Genomic DNA, 20,300 nt, shown 5'->3' on the forward strand with positions numbered 1-20,300 from the left:
GCTATATTCGCCGGGAAAGTAAAAATGTGTGTATTGAAGTATATCAGTAAAAAATATAACAAACCAGATCGTATTAAAACAATCAAGTAGTATTTCCTCATTTTGTTTTTTTTTTTTTAATTTTTCCGTAATTTAAAGTCTTTTAAATATCTATATACAAAGCCGATCTTCCTGGCAGAGTGGTAGCCACTCGGCCTTTCCTCTGAGGGTCCTGTCTTGGGTTCGAAACCCGCTCAGGCATGGCATATTTTATATACTACAAATTCCTCTTCCAACCCACGTACAAACTTCTGTGATAAATTAATTCATCAGGCCAAAAAAGGAAAAAAAAAGAAAGAAAATGCACACAAATATTATTTTTAACAAATACTTGTTTATTGCGACATGAAAGAAGAATATACATTTTTTATTAAAATTATTTTTTCCATTTAGAATTGTGTTTTCTTTGACTTTATTTCCCTCCGGTAATAATATTGCAGATATTTCTGTTTTTATAGAATATTTAAAATATTATATTTTAATATTTAAAACATAATTTAAAATACTACAACGTTTGACAGGGATTACTGAGTAAACTGAATGATACTACTGGTATTACAACATGTTTTTTTTTCTCTTTTTATGTTTAGCTTCCGGAACCTTCGTAAGGTATTAACAACAGAGAATGAATGAGGATGATATGTATGAATATAAATGAAGTGTAGTCTTGTACAGCCTCAGGTCGCCCACTCCTGAGATGTGTGATTAATTGAAACCTAACCACCACACAACACCGGTATCCACAATCAAGTATTCAAATCCGTCTAAAAATAACTGCCTTCACCAGGATGTGAACCTTTGGGAACTCTCGACTTCGAAATCAGCTGATTTTCGATGACAAGTTCGCCACTAGACCAAGCCGGTGGTTGGTATTACAACTATTTTTTTTTTTTTAACCTCCGGGACCACCGTTAGGTATTTCTGCAGAGGATGAGATGAATGACAGCTTTTTTAGCGTGTGAAAATGCCATTCCTGACTGAGATTCGAACCCGGGACCTCCGGATGAACTACCGAGACGCTACCACTCGCGCTATGGAGGCCGGTTGTATTACAACCTTTTGCTTGAGATGAAAAGGATGAGATGAATGATTTTTAGCGTGTGTGAAAATACCATGCCTGACCGGGATTCGAACCCGGTTTGATACTTCTTAGTATGATAATTTGGTTATACATTTTTAAATACTAATTAGAATAATTAAAATTAAATATATTATTTCCTTAGCCAAATTCAAATATCATTTGTTCATTAATATATAATTTCATCGGTGGTCTTTTTATGGGCACCTATGGACGGCACTAAATATTCCAATTATATTAAATTGCTGGTTTTATCATGTATATTTTTTTAACAGTAAGGAAAGTAAATTATTTTATTTATCTCAATACTGATATGTATTCTATGCTTAAAAACATGTATTCATTTTTCTAATAAAATCAGGAATTAAATGTTTTTATTATATTTTTCTTCTAATTAATCCGGTAAACGTATTTCATTGTCCTGAATGTACAATTTTTTACTTTTTTGCTCTTTCAAATTTTACTAGATAAACTTGTGTTTTTTTATACATATTAAGATTTCTTATTAATTTTTTTTACGTGATTCATTTTAAAATAAATTTTATAATTAGGCTTTTTAAAAAAGTTACTTTATTATAATTTTAAAAATATAAAAACTATTCTTTGACTTTTCTTATTTATTCCATTATTTATATATGAATTGGTAATTATTGTTATACAAATGATTTTTTTGGCACAATGCTTAATTTAAATCCAGTATAATTTACCGTAACCATAAGTAGATTTAAATAAAATGACGCAAAGAAGTTTTTAAAACCAACACAAATTTATATTTTCTTTTGTACGCAATAATAAAGTGCAAACTATATTTCGCCGATTTCAAATATTCAGTCAATTTTTAGCCTAATTAATGATTGGCAAGTATATTTAAGCTCCATTTTCTCTGGTAGCGTGTTGTCATCATTGAAATATCCTAAAGAAAGCGTTCATCATTTTCATTAATTACAACGCCACGGTTAGGGGGAAAAGTCCAAATATGTATATTTTGGAGACATTGCATTCCTGATTTTTGTAGGGTTTTCAAGGCGTTCACTCTCCAATTGTACCATAGTTCTCAGACTTATTTTTGTCCAAGAATGATATAACAATATTTTGAATTGATACGCGTGATGCTTTTGCAAATTCATTGAAATTCCATCAAGTCAGAATGCTTCCATTAGCGTACGTGTCTGAAAACCAAATAATAATCCTTTGATTTTACTTCGCTGATCCTGGGAATCTTGTTTTTACGGTATAAAAAACTTTGGCCAATGCGATTGTATTAGATAAGGTTTCTATTGCTTTGACAATATTTTTCATTAAACCAAGTTTTACGTGTAAAGGTGGAAGATATACATTATTTGGAACATAAGAGGTACACAAATAACATTTTTCTTCCCGGCTTTGAATGATTGTTTTTACGGTCAGTCTATTTTAATGTAGTGATTGTTTTTTCTGTCATTCACATACGAAACAGCAGAATTTGGTACAATTTAGCTTTTCTCCTATTAAAATTACATTTATATTTTCTCATATCTGCAAAGAATAATTATCATACTGTATCATCCTCAGTTATATCTTAATATTGTCATTCTTCATTTGCACAGAAAAAGCAAGATAAATTGATGGGCTTTCATTTCCTTTGCTAATAAAATGGGGTTTTAAACTAATTTTAGTGGAATCTATTAAAGAAACCTTCCATTCTGTAGGATTGTAGTTCTGTCCTGGTGAAATCAATAAAATATTTACATCACTGTAATTTTTCTTTCTTTACATGCAATATCTTTGCATCAATTTCACTAATAATATTGGAAGGCAAACAGATGCTGAAATTTTTACAGCCTAAAAAAAATAAAACATATTTTAGTACCACTTTCGTTGTTTAAAATGTTTGCATAAAGAAGAATGAATGAACGTAGTGAAAAATTATGTAATGACAAGAGTTAACGGGAATAAAAGCTCAATCACTGCGGTTCAGAATAACAAAGATAATTTTCTGGGAGTTATCATGAGACGGAAACCTCTAATTAAGAGAGAGTTGGAAGGTTCACTAAATAATGTAAAAATAAAAGATAGGTTTTTTGGGGGGGGGGGACGAAACACGTTTAACGTTATCATCGCCCGGGAAACAAAAATATATAATATATATATATATAAAATATAAAATGTAAACAACAGAAATAAAAATTAAAAACCAAAATTAAAACTTTAACTAAAATGTTAAAATCAAAAAACAAAATATTGAACACAAAAACATGCAACTACTATCACAGAACAAAGATAAACTATTTATATGAAACTAAAATAAAAATATAAATATGAAAATAATATAACTCTAAAGAAATTCCTAGAGGAGTGTTAAAGGCTCCTTCTCAGATAACTTTAACACTATTAAAAGATACGTAAAATATTTAAACGTCCGAGAAATAAAAACAACCGTTTCAAAACGTCCTTGTCATTTCCCAGGATTTGACGAATGCTCCTGGGCAACTTAAATTTACGACGCAACGCCGAATACCGTACGAAAAAATAAAAGATAGGAAAAGGGTAAAAATTATAGATGATCTAACACAAAACTGAAATTATCAGGATATTAAAATTTAGCTGGAAGTTGAGTAGAAAAATAATTTCTGTTGTTAGTGACCTGTCTCAACGCATATAACTTTATGATGATGACTTACATCACAATACGCAAATAAGCATATAATATATAAATGGATATGACAGCATATAACTATTAGTTATTATTATAAATGTAACTATTTATAGTTATTGTGCTGGTATTCTATATTTAAGTATGTTCTAAGTACTAGAGAACAAATAATCGTTATTCTGATAAAAATATAATAAAATTTTATCAAAATATAATAAATAATAAATACATTTTTTGATCAAAATATAATAAATTTAATAGTAAACAAATAACCTTTATTATACATCAGAGCATAAAAATATATTTTATAGGTCTTATCAACGTAAGATAAATTATAAATTTAAAAATATATTACAAAATAAAAATATACGTGTATATAGCAATATTATTATTTATTTAAATACAAACACTGGAAATAATGTAAAGGTAAATTAAATGTGAATTCAGATTAAATGTAGAGATTACTACGGAATTATTCACAATTCAGAAGCCGCTATTGAAAATTACTTTCAGCGAATATTTATGTAAACATTGAACGAGAATGGGAACTTTTTCCTTTATTTTATTTAACTTACATGGCTCAACTGTTCCTCAAATTTTACAACCTCAATTAAACTCATTTCCCGATGTCATACAATGGTGAAATTTTACACAACAACATAAGTTGGATGACAATACAGTATTCCATTGTTAATTTTTAATATTTTTATAAATAGAACAATTATTCAAAGTGATTCCATATTGCACGGCAATCTTTCAGAAGGTGATTCTATAACCAAAAATAAGAAAAATAGTTCGTATAAACATAGGTAGAAAACAATTCTTTACCAACTTTCGATTCGCGAAAAATTTAGCCCAACTTTCTGCTCTCTATGTGAAATAAAAACGTATTAAAATTCTTGGGATACAAATTGAGGGATAAATTTGGTGCTTCCTTATGCTTTTTAATGTAAGAAATTGAATAAAAGTAGGACTAGACTTCTATCTTACTTTATGTTTTAGGAAAAAACGTGGTAAAAAAAGAAAAAGTTTTTTCGGAAAATACGCTTTTTTAAGTTTGGATAAAATAACTTTGTTAATTTACCAGTAAACAAATAAAACTTTTAAGTTAATTTTGTAGAAATCGAGACTCGCTAACTAACCATTTTCTATCTTATGTTTATATGAACTCTTTTCTTATTTTTGGCTATAGAATCATCTCCCGAGAGGTTGCCGTGCAATTTACCGTTTACTAAATAATGTAATTATTAAATAATAAGATATATAAGTTGTCAAAGATGCAAGGGGAACATCTTTCGGATGAGGAAAGGGAGCTGAATTGATAAAATTTAATTATCGATCCGACTGATTTAGACTGTCGATTCAATATGAGTCGATAAGGTCGCTGTTGAGCAGATTTTAATATAACTAGTGTAACCTTCTAAAACCTATGTACGCTAATCATTTGATTTTGTTATAAATATCTGGTATCATTTATAATAATGGAAACTAAACTAATTCTCCGCGTTAATATAGAAAAATCTACACATAGATATTTATTTTTGTTTGCTAAAGAATTAAAACAACTAAAAGTAAAAACCTACTTGACTGTTTAAATATTTACACAATTAAAAAAAAAAAAAAAATTGTAAAATTAACACTTTACGATGTGATCAAATATTTAATTTGTTTAAATATAATTTCTAATAATTATTTTTAAAAAAAAATTATGCATGTATATAGCAGAATTTTAAGATGTCCCTACCGATTCTGTATATTATATATATATATATATATATATTGAGTCTGAAAGGTTTAAGAGATATTATCTCGATTTTTGATTTTTTTATTAACAGTGCTACATATCTTATCTAGAAACTCAGATTACTGCCCTACAGAACACCATAAGAAGACGAAGATGAAGATCTGTAACCCTTCATCCAATATCCTTCAAAAACTCACAATTTAATTTAATCAGCACATGCGATTCCCTCCGGAGAAGGGGGCGCATTGCTCAATCCAAACAACTAGGGCCCCGTTTTGGCATATTCCTGCTAATACCGAAAGGACTTCAGCTGACGGTCTGAAGGGAAATCACGCCGGGGGCACCAGGCTCAAAAAGCTTAATCTCCCACGGTCAGACCCAGTAATAAATTCAAAATGCTGGTCCAAACGGATGAGAACGCAAAAAAAAATCCGTCCATATATAAAACTTAAAATATATAACCGACATTAAAAGAAAACCCTTGAAACACGTCCGATTACAGAATCATACAGCAGCAAGGGACGTTGTCCAGGCTCTGCGATTCGTAGGGAGAGATGGTGATACTTCCGCCACTTTTACGTTCCCGTTCCCAGAAGACAATATTACATCATTAATGTGACGAATAAATATAAATATCAGGATTTCCACTGTTCCTAACTACAAGTCGGACGCTGAAAAAAAAATTTTTGGCAATTTTCAAACCGAATTTTTGGGTTTAAAAATTTTTTTCAACAGTTGGGGTTCCATAGCGAAAAGCAGCTGCTTTGATTGCAAAAAAGATTTATTTCAATCGGATAATAAGAATAAGAGTAACGTGCGAATAAATGTAAAAAAATATACGAGTAGAATACATAACTCAATTCTTTTAAGTCGTTTAAAAAGTATAAAATAAAAAAAAAATATTTAATTTTATAAAACATGCTTTTCTTAAAAAAAAAAAATAATAAATAAGCAAAAAAAGAGACAAAAGAGAAAAACGATTCGTACTAAAATGTAAAAAGTAACTTTGTTTTCAAGAAACTTACTTTTAAAAATGTTGGTTTGTAGAAAATTACTTTTTAAAAAAATGTTCTAGCTATACATGACTAAAAAGAAAAGCATGGAGTACTCTTAATTATAAATTTGTGTTTTAGAGCGCGCCCCACGCATTTCTTTTTAGTCATACATAAATAGAAAATTATCTTGAAATTATTTAAAGCAATTTTTTGAAAACAATTTTTTTTTTTAATTATTTTTTCAAAATTTATCAGCTGAATAATATTTTTTCCGTAAAAGAAAATATTTTAATTTTATTTTAAATAAATTGGTAAGAAGAATGTCGGTAGATAATATGGTCCCTTCTTGTAAGCCAAATGAATGATGTAGAACCATTCATATTTATGGACGCCAGAGAGTTATAAAAAATCGCTTTGACATTTTGAGGGAGCTTCAATAGATGAAATTATATTTTAGAAAATATATTATGTAGGTATATTAATTATTTAATAATGATGACAAGCACAGCGTTTTATTAAGGTGCTTCAGAGAAAAACAGGATGGTTTGATTTGTCACTTATTAATAAAAAATAAAATCAAGGTGCAACAAAGGAATTGTAATAAAAAACATACTGTTGTATAACTTTAATTTCTAATAAAGTAGTAAATTGTTATAAATATTAAAAATAAAAAAATAAATCAATGTTTACAAAATTAATGAAACTACTTTTAAGCCCTATTGTTTCTTCAAATATTCTTTATTAATGGAAGCTTAAACTGAAAACTGTGATATTAATTATTTTATATATTTCAGTGTAGGTCTATTTAATGACGTCATCAATGTTGTACTCCACGCTCAAATAGTGACACCACAGATATTATTCATTCAAAGACAACATCTGATAAATAAAAGTACATTTTTCAATCATCAAAGCTGTCAGTATACTTGTTTTTACCGATATATATGTTCTGAGATTAATTCAACTATATCCTCTATGAAAGCATCTCTTTTAATATACAAATACTGCAAAACCCGTTAGTCTGTTTGAGCACCAGTTATTGGTAATATTCAACCAGCTTTGCTAATGTATACCGATATAAATAAATACATCGATCACAAAAGGGTAAATAGCTAGTGATCAGATAATAACTTATAAATACCATGCTTGCATTATTTCATTGTAATACATGTCCTCACTCTTTTTTAATTTTTTTATCCTTAAAAATATAAAAAAGAAAAGTTTATTAAATAGAGACATATTTAATTCAGAATTATTAAAGATATTTAAATGTAAAATTTTAAAGCAAATGTTAACCTCTTTTAACACGACTGCCCCAAAAAGAAATATTAATAGGGTGTATGTATGTCTGAAACCTACTTGGTCTACTGGTGAACGCGTCTTCCCAAATCAACTGATTTGGAAGTCGAGAGTACCAGCGTTTAAACCTAAGCAAAGGCAGTTACTTTTATACGGATTTGAATACTAGATCGTGGATACCGGTGATCTTTGGTGGTTGGGTTTCAATTAACCATACTTCTCAGGAATGGTAGAACTAAGACTGTGCAAGACGACTACACTTCATTTGCATTCGTACATACAAAAAGGGTGTATGTATGTTTGCCCACCATAGCAGCTCAACGAATGAACCGATTTAGATGTATTGCACCGCGTTGGAATCTTTACGTTACCGGGAGTGTACACGCTATAGAAAAAACTTATATACGAGCGTTATTTTTTTACAAGGTCAGATTGGTCGCGAAATAAAAACCCGCGCAAAAATGGTATGAACATTTACGCATATGTGTTACGCAGCGTCTCTAGTATGGTCTTCAATCACACCGCGTCACTTCGTTTAGTTCTGAACACGCAACTAGCACGTAAACATGTCTACAACAATAGCATCTCCCGCCAAGTGTGAACTGAGTGCGATAATTCGATTTCTTCAGGCTGAGGAGTGTAATGCAGCTGAAATTCAATGGTGAAACTTCAATGAGTGACAGCAAAGTGCGACAGTGGTGCAGGAACTTTAAAGTAGGACGTGCAGATGTTAATGATGCTGGTGGTCAGGGAAGAAAGCGAGTGTCAACCGATGGTCTCGTTGAGCGAGTGGATGAGGCAATTCGAGAAAATCGTCGGTTCACAATTTCTTCATTGAGTGATTCGTTTCCTGAAATTTCAAGGTCAGCTCCCTACACCATTGTGAGTAAGAGACTTCACTATCGCAAACTGTGTGCGAGATGGGTTCCCAAGATGCTGTCCGACCATCACAAAACATTGAGAATGGACGCCACCCTAACGTTTCTTCAGCGCTACACAATGAAGGAGAAGATTTTTTGAACAAAATTGTCACAGGGGACGAGACATGGGTTCATTTCGAAACTGAAGAAACAAAAGAACAATGCAAACAGTGGATGCATTCTCATTCTCCCAGTAAACCAAAGAAGTTCAAGCGAACCTTCTCCAACAGAAAGTGTATGGCTACTTTGTTGTTCTGGGACCGGAATGGAGTTCTCTTGGTGGAATTCATGGAACTTGGCACCTCCATCACTGCAGCGTCATACTGCATGATTCTTCAACGACTACAAGGGCAATTCAGAATAAGCGGAGAGGAATGTTGTCATCAGGTATTGTCTTTCTCCATGAAAATGCTCGGCCGCACACTGCAGCTGTAACAAAGATGCTCCTGCAGCGTTTTCGTTGGAAAGTGTTTGATCCCCACCATACAGCCCGGACTTGGCTCCATCCGATGTTCACCTCTTTGCTCACATGAAACACTGGCTAGGCGGACAACATTTTGGCACAGATATCGAGCTGCCCACCAGCGTAGAAACATTGCTGAAAACACAGGCTGCTCCATTCTATGACGAGGGTATTGGAAAGTTGGTACCACGCTACGACAAATGTCTAAAGTGGCGACTATGTAGGTAAATAGCGTAACTATGTAAGTACTTGTTACAAATAAATTTTTTTTTATTTTCACTATGGTTTTAATTTGGTGACCGATCGGACCTTGAAAAAAAATAACCCTCGTATTTATATATATACTATTTTATATATAACCCTCGTATATATAATAAAATATTGGAGACTTGCCAGTTGCAGACAAACGGTAATGAATTCAATTAATGAACTGTGAACTGTAAGCCTCCATCACTGTGTGAGCTGGATTTGAATTGAACGATTCGAATTAATCGATGAATAATATTACAAAATAATAGAATTAAAGTTACGTTACATACAATAAAATAATATTAAATAAATTTTAAAAAAATATGTTTAATGATAATGTGCTTCCGAGGGGACTGTGTGTGAGGCCAGATTGATGAGGTAATGCAAACACCTCGTGTGAGGCATCTTTTACTTATGAAAAGGTGTCAGTTATTAATGTATTCCGTATATTTTAATTTATATTAATGACATCAATAAAAAACTGCATGTGTCCTTAAAATATTTTTTTTTTCCTATAAAGTAATGTATTTAGCGTGTACATATGTTTGTTAATTCCAACGTAGCAGTTCAACGGCTGAACCGATTTAGCTGTTAGCATCCTCACCTTACCAGGAGTATCATAGGCTATATATATATATGTGTGTGTGTGTGTGTGTGTGTGTGCAGTCAAATTTCTGTAATTCGAATACCTATAACTCAAAAATTTCTACAACTCGAAATTTATTATAATTCCTGTCCGTATTTATTACGTTACACGGAAATATAATTTCTTTAATTCGAACAAAATCCTATAACTCAAAGTAAAAATTCGATTAGTTTATTACAAAAAATAAAATAAAGAAACCCAAGTTTAACATTAGGCCTGTAACACCATCTCATTTTCAGTTCAGAAACATGAAACAAGCATGATTCACTTCCTGTACTAATCGATAACAAAAAAAGGATGAATCAACATACAGTAAAGAGGGATGCGAAATTTTATACATCACACGTCAGTATTCACCGGAACTCGTTTGTCGTAAAAAGTGGTAGGTCAATGTGTCTTTATAACTGTCTTATCTCGTATGTATAGTTTCGTAAATGTGTTTGGGTTTGTTTGCTACTGTAAACAAGGGTTTTATTCTTTCCTTACAAAGATTTTTATGTGGTTAGTTTTTATACAATTAGGTTCAGTTTGGTTAACTGTTTTTAATCTCTTTCTGTTCTTTTTTTTTAAACACTGGCATTAGCTGACAAAATAAGGCTCATAATGGAAGTAGACAAGGGAAAAACAATATAATCGTGATCGCGTCGAAATTCGGTAAACCACCCAACACGTTTACTATGATTTATAAAATTCGTGAAAAAATTTTGAAAGAAAATTAAAAGTGATTTATTGAAACCAAAATACTTATTTTCGCCACCTTTTTTTTCGAACCATTTTTTAAACACAACAAAGGGCGACCGATAGCCGCCTAGAAGACGTTGCCTCGGTCACACCCGTTCGTTGCGGCGTGGACTGCCTACCCTATCTCCAGTCTCAGTCTGGACCTCCCATCGGAGTCCCCCCTGGATTACAGAAACGTTCCGACCTCCTCTACTGGATCGCCGAGACGCCCCTCCCCAGGAGGGCTACCCTTCCCACGTTCCTACCGTACTTGGGTCCGGATATGCTCCCCACGCATACACCCCTCCCCCCTCCAAGCCAGCGACACCTGCAAATTTATAAAATGTAAATTCAAAACTGTTCAACATTTATTCATATACATAATTTCTAAATTAATGTGTTAAATAAAACAATTCTAAAATATATTATACAAACTAATATGTAGTAATCTGAGTTACAACATAGTTATTCATTCAGTAAAAGTTAAAGATGATAATTTTGTTAGAAATGAATTAATATTTAATAATTAAGAGAAAGTAATTAATAATAATAACTTTGAAATATAAACAAAATAAAAACTTTGAACAAAATGAGAGATTATTTTACCAAAAATTGTCAGAGGAGAAAAACAGCAACTCTCAATTACCATCCCAAGAACAAGCGGAAGAATTTTTGAAACATCTGGTCGAGTAGCATAGAAAATGATAAAAATGCCGCTTGATAAAAGCAGAGGATGAAAAATGGAGAATCATAGAAACAATGAATTACAGTAATATCACACACAATGATGTAAGGGAAGCAGTTAAGCACATTCAGATTTGGAAGTCGCCAGAATCGGATAAATTGCATAACTTTTGGATAAAAAAGTTTGATGTAGCGCACCCAATATTAGCAGAAGGATAATGATATAATTAGAGAGAGAATGATATACTTCGATATAATTATAATTAGAGAGAGAATGATGTAATTGAACATCCGGAGAAAAACCTAAGTGGTTAACAGAGGAGATAACATTCCTTTTGCATAAAAGCAACAACACAAAAGATGAATCTTAATATAGACCCATAACATGTCTTCAGACAACATATAAATTATTGACGGCTATTATTGCCAACAAAATATATAAGCACCTAGATACCAACAAAGTCCTCCATTTGGAGCAGAAGAGAAGTGCAAAAGCCTTGAGGGGGAGCAAAGAACAAATAATCATAGATACGGTAACCAACAAGCCTAATACACTAATAGAAATCTGTGGATGGCCTGTATAGACTATAAAAATGTATTAGATATTGTGCTGCACTCGTGGCTGACGAAGATCTTAGAAACCTATAAAGTTGACGAAAAGACGATTAGGTTCTTGAGACATGAAATGAGTGCTTGGTGCACGATACTAATCGCAAACAGTGCGACAAGAAAAATACAAACAGAACCGATAAATGTAAGTAGAGGAATATTTCAATGAGACGTCCTAAGCCCGCTCTCGTTCTGTATGGCTGTCAACCCGCTCTCAAGCATGCTAAAGGAGTCAATGTACGGTTACAATTTAAAATCGCGAGCAGGAGATTACAAACTGGCACACCTATTCTATGTGGATGATTTAAAGATTTATGGAGGGACTGAAAATCAGCTGCAACAACTGCTCAAACTTGTCGAAATGTTCAGCGAAGGTATTAAAATGGAGCTAGGAATAAGTAAATGCAAGACAAACGGTGTTGTGAAGGGAAAGTTCCACCAGGCGCAAGGTAGCATAGAAGTAATGAAAGAAGAGGAAATGTACAAGTACCTAGGATCTGATCAAATGATAAAATTGGAACACAAAGCCATTGTGGAAAAACTTAAGAAAACGTATTAAAAGAGATTAAAATTAATTTTAAAATCGGAACTTAATGAGGGAAATAAAATGAAGGCAGTAAACACAAATGCAGTACGCTGGTACTGCATTTGTGTTTACTACATACGTGAGTACTGTACTCACATTTGTGTAATACATACCTGAGTATGTATTACACGTATGTAGTACGTGTAATACACGTACTGTACTCACGTATGTATTATGTATAATAAAGTGCAGTGAAACAGAGTTAAACGAGTTGAACAGACTCGCTAGAAAAATATTCTATCAAGAAAAGTCCCAACATATCCACTCGTCAAAAGAAAGATTCACGCTCCCGAGAAAGGAAGGTGGAGGAGGAGTACTCGATAATAAAAATCTATGCTACGGCCAAAAGGAAAACTTAAGGGATTACTTCCATAGCAGGCAACACCCCTTCTATCAAGCCATCGTAGCGGCAGACCAAACTATACGCCATTAAACCTAGCCGACAGGACTAACAACGTAGAACACAAGAAAGAGAACAATGCAGATAAAATTCTAGATTGGGGAAGGAAAGAGCTTCATGGGAGTTATAGGCACCGTCTAGACCAAGAAGTAGTCGACAAACCAGCTTCAAATAATTGGCTTGTACAAGGAAAGTTATAATTCGAGACGGAGGGGTTTATATACAGGATCAAGGGTTTATATACAGGGGTAGCATACAGGATCAAGTAGTAGCAACAAGAAATTTTAAGAAATTTATTCCTAAAGAAAATATGAACAACTAATATAGGCTATGTATGCAACACAATGAAACAATAGACCATATAATCACTTGCTGTCCGATTCTAGCTCCAACGGAGTACACCCGGAGGCACAATAACGTGGCAAAAATTATACACATAGAACTCTGCAATAGATACAAGTTAGAGTTTCAAAATAGGCCCTACTATACTTATGAGCCAGCCTCCTTTTTGGAAAACAACAACGCAAACATTTTCTGGAACCAAGGAATTTTAACAGCAAAACCCATCAGCTGTAATAAGCCACATATAATAATAGTTGACAAAATGGAAAAAGTAATTTACCTAATAGACGTAGCCATCCCATCAAGTAACAACATCAACAGTAAACACAATGAGCAGCTGCAGAAATATACAGATACTGCTTCTGAAATTACAAAAATGTGTAATCTAAAAGAAGTTTATATAATCCCAATAATTATATCTGCGGAGGGAATAATACCACCTGCTTTGCACTACAGTTTTGAAAAACTGAAGATCCAGTGGATGACCCACGCGCTAATGCAAAGGAGCGTGATAATTGATACCTGCCATGTTACCCGGAAGGCACTTAGTCAACAATAGCAAGCCTAATCTCGTTGGTATAAATTACTCCGAGTTTACGGAATGTCACCGGCAAAAGAAAAAATCTGTGAAAGTGTGGGAAAATAATAATAATGTTTGTTTGGGTAAGTCATACTAGAATTTTCATTGGTGGCTGGTTTTGTTTTTATTATTTATTCGAATTAAATTTTTATTTTTATTTTATTTAATATATTTCATAATGGGGATCTATCAATATAAATTAATTGTAAAAAAAAATCTAATGAGGGCACCTCGTAACTTCCTTGTACGCCTATAATTACACAAAAATACATTTTTAAATGATAAGTACATAAAATTTATTTCATTAATAACTTCTGATATTTTTTATATATGATTTTTTTTTTTATTGTTATTGATTTATTAATTTTTTATAATAAGAGGTTAATAATTATTAATAAATCAATATACTATAATTGTATAATGTAATGATAATAATCAGTATATTATAATATTTTAACCACCGTGGCGTTCATTGTGTTTCCATACGCTTCCCAGAGAGATGTAATCTGCAAACTTTCCCCCGTACCCAATACTTTTTCTACTGCCACCTTGACCTCACATTCCTTGGTGTCGCACAGCATATCCTTTACATGAACCACCGTTCTGCGGTCCCCCTTTGTTCTAATATTAACTTGTAGGTCCTCTGCTCTATTTCTTAGTAGGGAGGAAAATTCCCCCGCTTTCTGCGATCCATTTATTCTGACTTCAAGCTGCTGATCTCTACCCTTCCTGATAGACAATATTTCACCAGCTTCCTCCGCCTTGACCTTCTCTTTCATTGTCTTCAGGAGGTCAGCATAAGATTTTCCCGGATCCTTAACTATCACGGTATATATAGACTTTAGATATTTATATCAGACTTTATCTCTATATATATATATTTATATCAGACTTTTTTAACTATTATATATATATATATAATAGTTAAAAAAAAGGAAATAAGATCGAACCGATGAGCCTTCCCCTCCTAAGATCCAAATATTTCATTATTAAATTTTCATTTGGCTATAACTCTGGAACCGATGAAAATAAGTACCACTTATGATATATCGGTAAAAAGCTCTCAAGGAGGGCTTATTATTGTCGTTAAGAATTTTTTTTTGGCTTTTGGGCTTTTGTGGACACTTTTGGCTCAGTAGATTGCAATCAAAAAGGGAAGTGTACAACTAGACAAGTAGATATTACAACAAAGACACTGACCCTTGGGGGAAAGCTTTTAAGATAATTACCAGGCTAGGTAGACAGGTGCCAACGTTGAGTAAGGAGGAAGCGGAACGACAAGTTAGGATTCTTTTCCCTAGACCTGAAAATCTTACAGAGATTTACTTACAGAGATTTACAAGGAACTACAAAGGATAAGTGAGGAAGCACCTGACTCGAATTCCCAGGGTACACAAACTGAGGGCTATCATAGGAATGAGATGTCGGATATATTGGACGTTGACTTATCAGACGAACAGTTAATAGAAAGACTGCCCACTCGATGGTCAACTTGGGTGATGAATCGACTCACCCAAGAAAATACTTTGAAACCGGGAGATGATAACTGCATCTTCGTAGACTTGAATGGACTGTGGCCGAACAGCCAGTATGCTGGGACTGGTGTTACAAGAATCTACGATCCTTGAGGAAGAGAAAATTACTACTAATGCTACAAAATATGTGGTGATTTACGACTCCAGCGAGAGTGAGAAGGCTATGGCCTCTCACATCATAAAAGCTCTTCGAAGAGTGGTGGGAAGGACTGAGTCAGCGGTTTTCGTCGTGCCCACTGGCCCGTCGGGTATTCTGGTTAGAAAAATTGTTATATACCTTATTAGGAAAAATAAGACACTACCTAGAATGATACTCCCTAATCTGGGAGATCACGGAAGAGCGAGGTCCAGGTCTGCTTCAGCGAGAAGGGGAACCCCACCGGTTATAGAAAGTAAAACCGTGATAGTTAAGGATCCGGGAAAATCTTATGCTGACCTCCTGAAGACAATGAAAGAGAAGGTCAAGGCGGAGGAAGCTGGTGAAATATTGTCTATCAGGAAGGGTAGAGATCAGCAGCTTGAAGTCAGAATAAATAGATCGCAGAAAGCGGGGGAATTTTCCTCCCTACTAAGAAATAGAGCAGAGGACCTACAAGTTAATATTAGAACAAAGGGGGACCGCAGAACGGTGGTTCATGTAAAGGATATGCTGTGCGACACCAAGGAATGTGAGGTCAAGGTGGCAGTAGAAAAAGTATTGGGTACGGGGGAAAGTTTGCAGATTACATCTCTCTGGGAAGCGTATGGAAACACAATGAACGCCACGGTGGTTACCACACAAAACAATGCAGTAAAACTTATTGCATCAAGGCTAAGAGTTGGCTGGGTGCACTGCCGCTCATACATCAGAACGGATCCTGTCAAATATCATAAATGTTGGGCGCTGGGACACACCAGTTTTGAGTGCAGAGGTCCTGATAGGTCGGCTATGTGCTACAACTGTGGGGGTAGAGGCCACTTTATACGTGATTGTAAAGCGGCGTCCAAATGCCTCGATTGTAATGGGCCTGACCATCGCACCGGAGGCGTAAAGTGCGGCAAAGCCAGAAATGATTAGTATAATATTGTCCAATGCCAACAGGAGTATTCTGTCCAATGATTTAGTGGGAGAGACCACCAGGGAATTGAATGTTGACATCGTGATTACTACTGAGCCGAACTTGGGTACTGCTGCTCGTCATGACTGGCTGGCTGATGCTGTTGGTGATGTTGCTATAACAAACATCAGTGATAGGATCGGATGGCAGTTGCATCATAGAGGAGAGGGGATTTTAGCGATTATTTTGCCGAATTTTGTCCTTGTGGCTGGATACGTGAGTCCTAATATTGGAATTGCTGAGTATGAACTTTACATTGACGAAATACAACGGGTCATCTTACAGTCACCGAAAAGAGCCGTGGTTATGGGTGATTTTAACTGCAAGGCCACGATTGCTGGTAGCAGTTATACTAACAGAAGAGGGCAAATCTTTACAGAAATGATGATGGCGACTTATATGATCTGTCTAAATGACGACTCTTATACATTTGAAGCCAGAGGTCATAGATCTGTATTAGACCTGACATTGGTTGACAATAGTTGGGATCCTTCGCTCTATCAATGGAGAGTTTTGAGGTCAGAAACTGGTAGTGATCACTTTGCCACGTTATTTTCTTTTGACGGTATACGACCGGTGATCGGGAGAACATCAAAGCCGCTGAGATTGACTAAAAGACAGGTAGAAGTAGTGGTTGACAAAGTTGCTAGCAGGCTCATGGATGGCAGAGAGGTTACGCCTTTTGTTCTGCAGGAATTAATAGTCACGGAGATGGCGAGGATTCTTATTTTCATTGGTTACAGAGTTATAGCTAAATAAAATTTTAATTAATAAAATATTTGGATCTTACAAAGGGAAGCCACATCCGTTCAAATTCGACTTCATCTCCTTTTTTTATAATTTAAATATATTGATTTATTATTAATTATTAAGTTCTGATTGTAAACTTTTTTTAAAAATAAATAATAATTCAATAATAAAATTTAAAAAAAAATAATGAAAAAATCAGAAGTTATTAGTGAAATAAAATTGTACGTACTTTTAAAAATGTGTATATGTAACAAAATGTGTATAGGTACAAGAAAATCATGTGGTGTCTATATAATTTTTATAAATATACATATGATCGCAAGATTTTCCTCAGTTTATTCTTATGGCAAGTTTTGAATACTCCTTTTCGCTGTCCTAAAAAATTAATTCATAAATTAAAAATTTCATTAAAATAATTTACTAAATAAAGAAGTAGTTATCTATAGAAGAAATTTATTCATGTAACGAAAAGATGGGTTAAATATGACATTAAATAAAAAAAAAATTTGATATGTATCTATTTATATTTAAAAAATTTTATGAGTTAATTATAGTTATTAGATTTATCATTGTTCCTTAGTATATAATAACATACATTTCTTCACTGTATAATTTTTAGTAGCAACTGAGATAGTAATTAATTAAATTTATTAAGCTAATTCATTAATGTTCATCGTAATATAATGTTCATTAAATCTTAATCAAATGAAATTATATTTTATCTTTCCTCAGATATAGCACAATGAAAGTTTTTAATACAGTACGAGTTTTACCATTTAAATCTGTTCTTAAGGGACAAGTTTTGTTTTAATAAACTTAACAAAAAGAGTCCATAAAAAAGTACAGTAATTTTAATAATTTTCAAAGACGTTAAAGAACCAAAAAATTAGAAGAATTATTTATTAAAAAGACAACCCAAAAAAACTTACGAAGCTTCTACTAATTCTTTATGTAACCAAAAGGAGAGAAAAATTTATCATTAAAACCCTCAAGATTATAAAACTCTTTTGAGTTTATTTTACTTATTCTTAGTTGTCTGAAAAGAAGTAATTATAAGCTTTCTTTTATGTTTTGTAAAATAAGAAATGAAAAGAAATTTATTTTCTTTGAAAAAAAAAGTGTATTTACCTGAGTCGAGGTAAGAGAAAGGGATCTTACTAGAATTATTTAAAAATACATATTTTAATTTTCTTCATCCATGTAGCTCTAGTAAAACGTAGCAAAATAAATATTTACTAAACAGCACTACGCCATCGTGTATTGGTTTCGAAAATAGTTTCTATGCCATTCTGAGTATTTGTGTTGGTATAGCTACCAGCAAGTTATACTCGCTTATAAAACAACATTAATACTAATGAATACATCTTCTATATATATATATATATAAAAATCTGATGTGAACACCATACGACTTTAAAACACGTAACATATTTTCTTTAAAATATAAAGTATATAAAACTTTATTTCATTAATAATAACCTCCGATATTTTTTTTATATCATTTTTTATTGCTTTATTGAATTATTATTATTGAATATTTTTTTACAGTCCGAGGTTAATAATTATTAATAAATCAATATATTTAAATTAGAAAAAAGGAGATGAAGTCGAATTTGAACGGATGTGGCTTCCCTTTGTAAGATCCAAATATTTTATTAATTAAAATTTTATTTAGCTATAACTCTGTAACCAATGAAAATAAGTACGACTTATGATATTTCGCTGAAAAGCCCTCAATAAGGGCTTATTACTAGAGTTAAAGATTTTAACTAGCATTTTTGGACCAGTCTATTGTAATCAAAAGAGGAGGTGCAAAACTTGATGTTACAACAGTCCTAAATCCAAAATTTCAACATCCTACGGCTAATCGTTTTTGAGTTATGCGAGATACGTACGTACGTACAGACGTCACGCTGAAACTAGTGTAAATGAATTCAGAGATGGTCAAAATGGATATTTCCATTGATTTCTGAAAACCAAAATTTTTCGCGATCACGATACTTTCTTTACTTTGTACAAGTAACTAAAAATGAATGTTAGTTTTTTTTCCAGTATGCGTTCCTATACCATTAATAATCCTATTACAATGAAACTTTGGTGAGTTATTGTGCGCACGCTCGCAAAGGTTTATGAATTAGTTTGGATCCGCTAGGTGGCGCTGGGATCGAGATATTTCGAATGATGTATTTACAGTTCGATTTTGCTCATACTCAGAATACGAGTATATATTAGTACGTGAAAAAAAAAAAATTTAACAAAACCTATATCCGAAGTTGGTGCCGGTGTCGAGATATTTACGAAACAATCAAACAAATATACAAACAGACTTTCTTCTTCTATATATACAAAAGTCAATGTCCGTATGTGTGCCCTCTATAGACTTAAAAACTACTGGACCGATTTACACACTGGTTCACGTTGTTCGGAGAAGTATTAAAGCTATTGAGAACCTCGATTTGACCAGTAGAAAGAAAGTTAGGGGTATTTTGAACCGTCTACTGTGTTTAGAGAATAAACTGAATTATATCTGATAGGTAGTTTTAACAATTGGAAATATTTTATTCTAAAGTGAAAGGGTAAAGTTTGTGAAGTTTTGTAATTTTCTTAATGTTCAGTAATAATTGTGATGATTTTGCAGCCATAACAAACTTTCAATTGTGTTCATCTATCTAATCTCTTGTGCTCTGGAAATAGCGAAGCATTGCCAGGTTTGCTAGTTTGATATAAATTACAATTATAAAAAAAATAATAATTAATTATAATTATAACTAAAAAAATAATTATAATTTATCCAAAAACTTTAAGTTTAACTAGTAGTAGTTTTGTTGTATATTTATTGTTCTAAATTAAGTCATAGGTGGCCTGAATTTATTAAGCTAACTAAGCTTTGGCAAATGAAATGATAGAATAGTCAAAAATCTATTTTCTAATA

The 20,300-nt window shown here is 32.8% G+C and overlaps 2 protein-coding genes across 6 annotated transcripts in view; one reads left to right on the plus strand and one right to left on the minus strand.

The window, feature by feature from the left end:
• Oct-TyrR (Octopamine-Tyramine receptor) overlaps nt 1-20,300 on the minus strand; it is a 1,169,363-nt gene that overhangs the window by 533,221 nt on the left and 615,842 nt on the right. The gene's annotated exons all lie outside the window — the stretch shown is intronic.
• Nucleotides 16,571-18,179, plus strand: LOC142324822 (uncharacterized). The gene is made up of 2 exons (XM_075365838.1): nt 16,571-17,136; nt 18,101-18,179. The coding sequence occupies exons 1-2, from the start codon at nt 16,571-16,573 to the stop codon at nt 18,177-18,179; spliced, it is 645 nt and encodes a 214-aa protein (XP_075221953.1).

The sequence above is a fragment of the Lycorma delicatula genome, chromosome 5, assembly GCF_047948215.1.
Source record: "Lycorma delicatula isolate Av1 chromosome 5, ASM4794821v1, whole genome shotgun sequence".
NCBI classification, from domain to species: domain Eukaryota; kingdom Metazoa; phylum Arthropoda; class Insecta; order Hemiptera; family Fulgoridae; genus Lycorma; species Lycorma delicatula.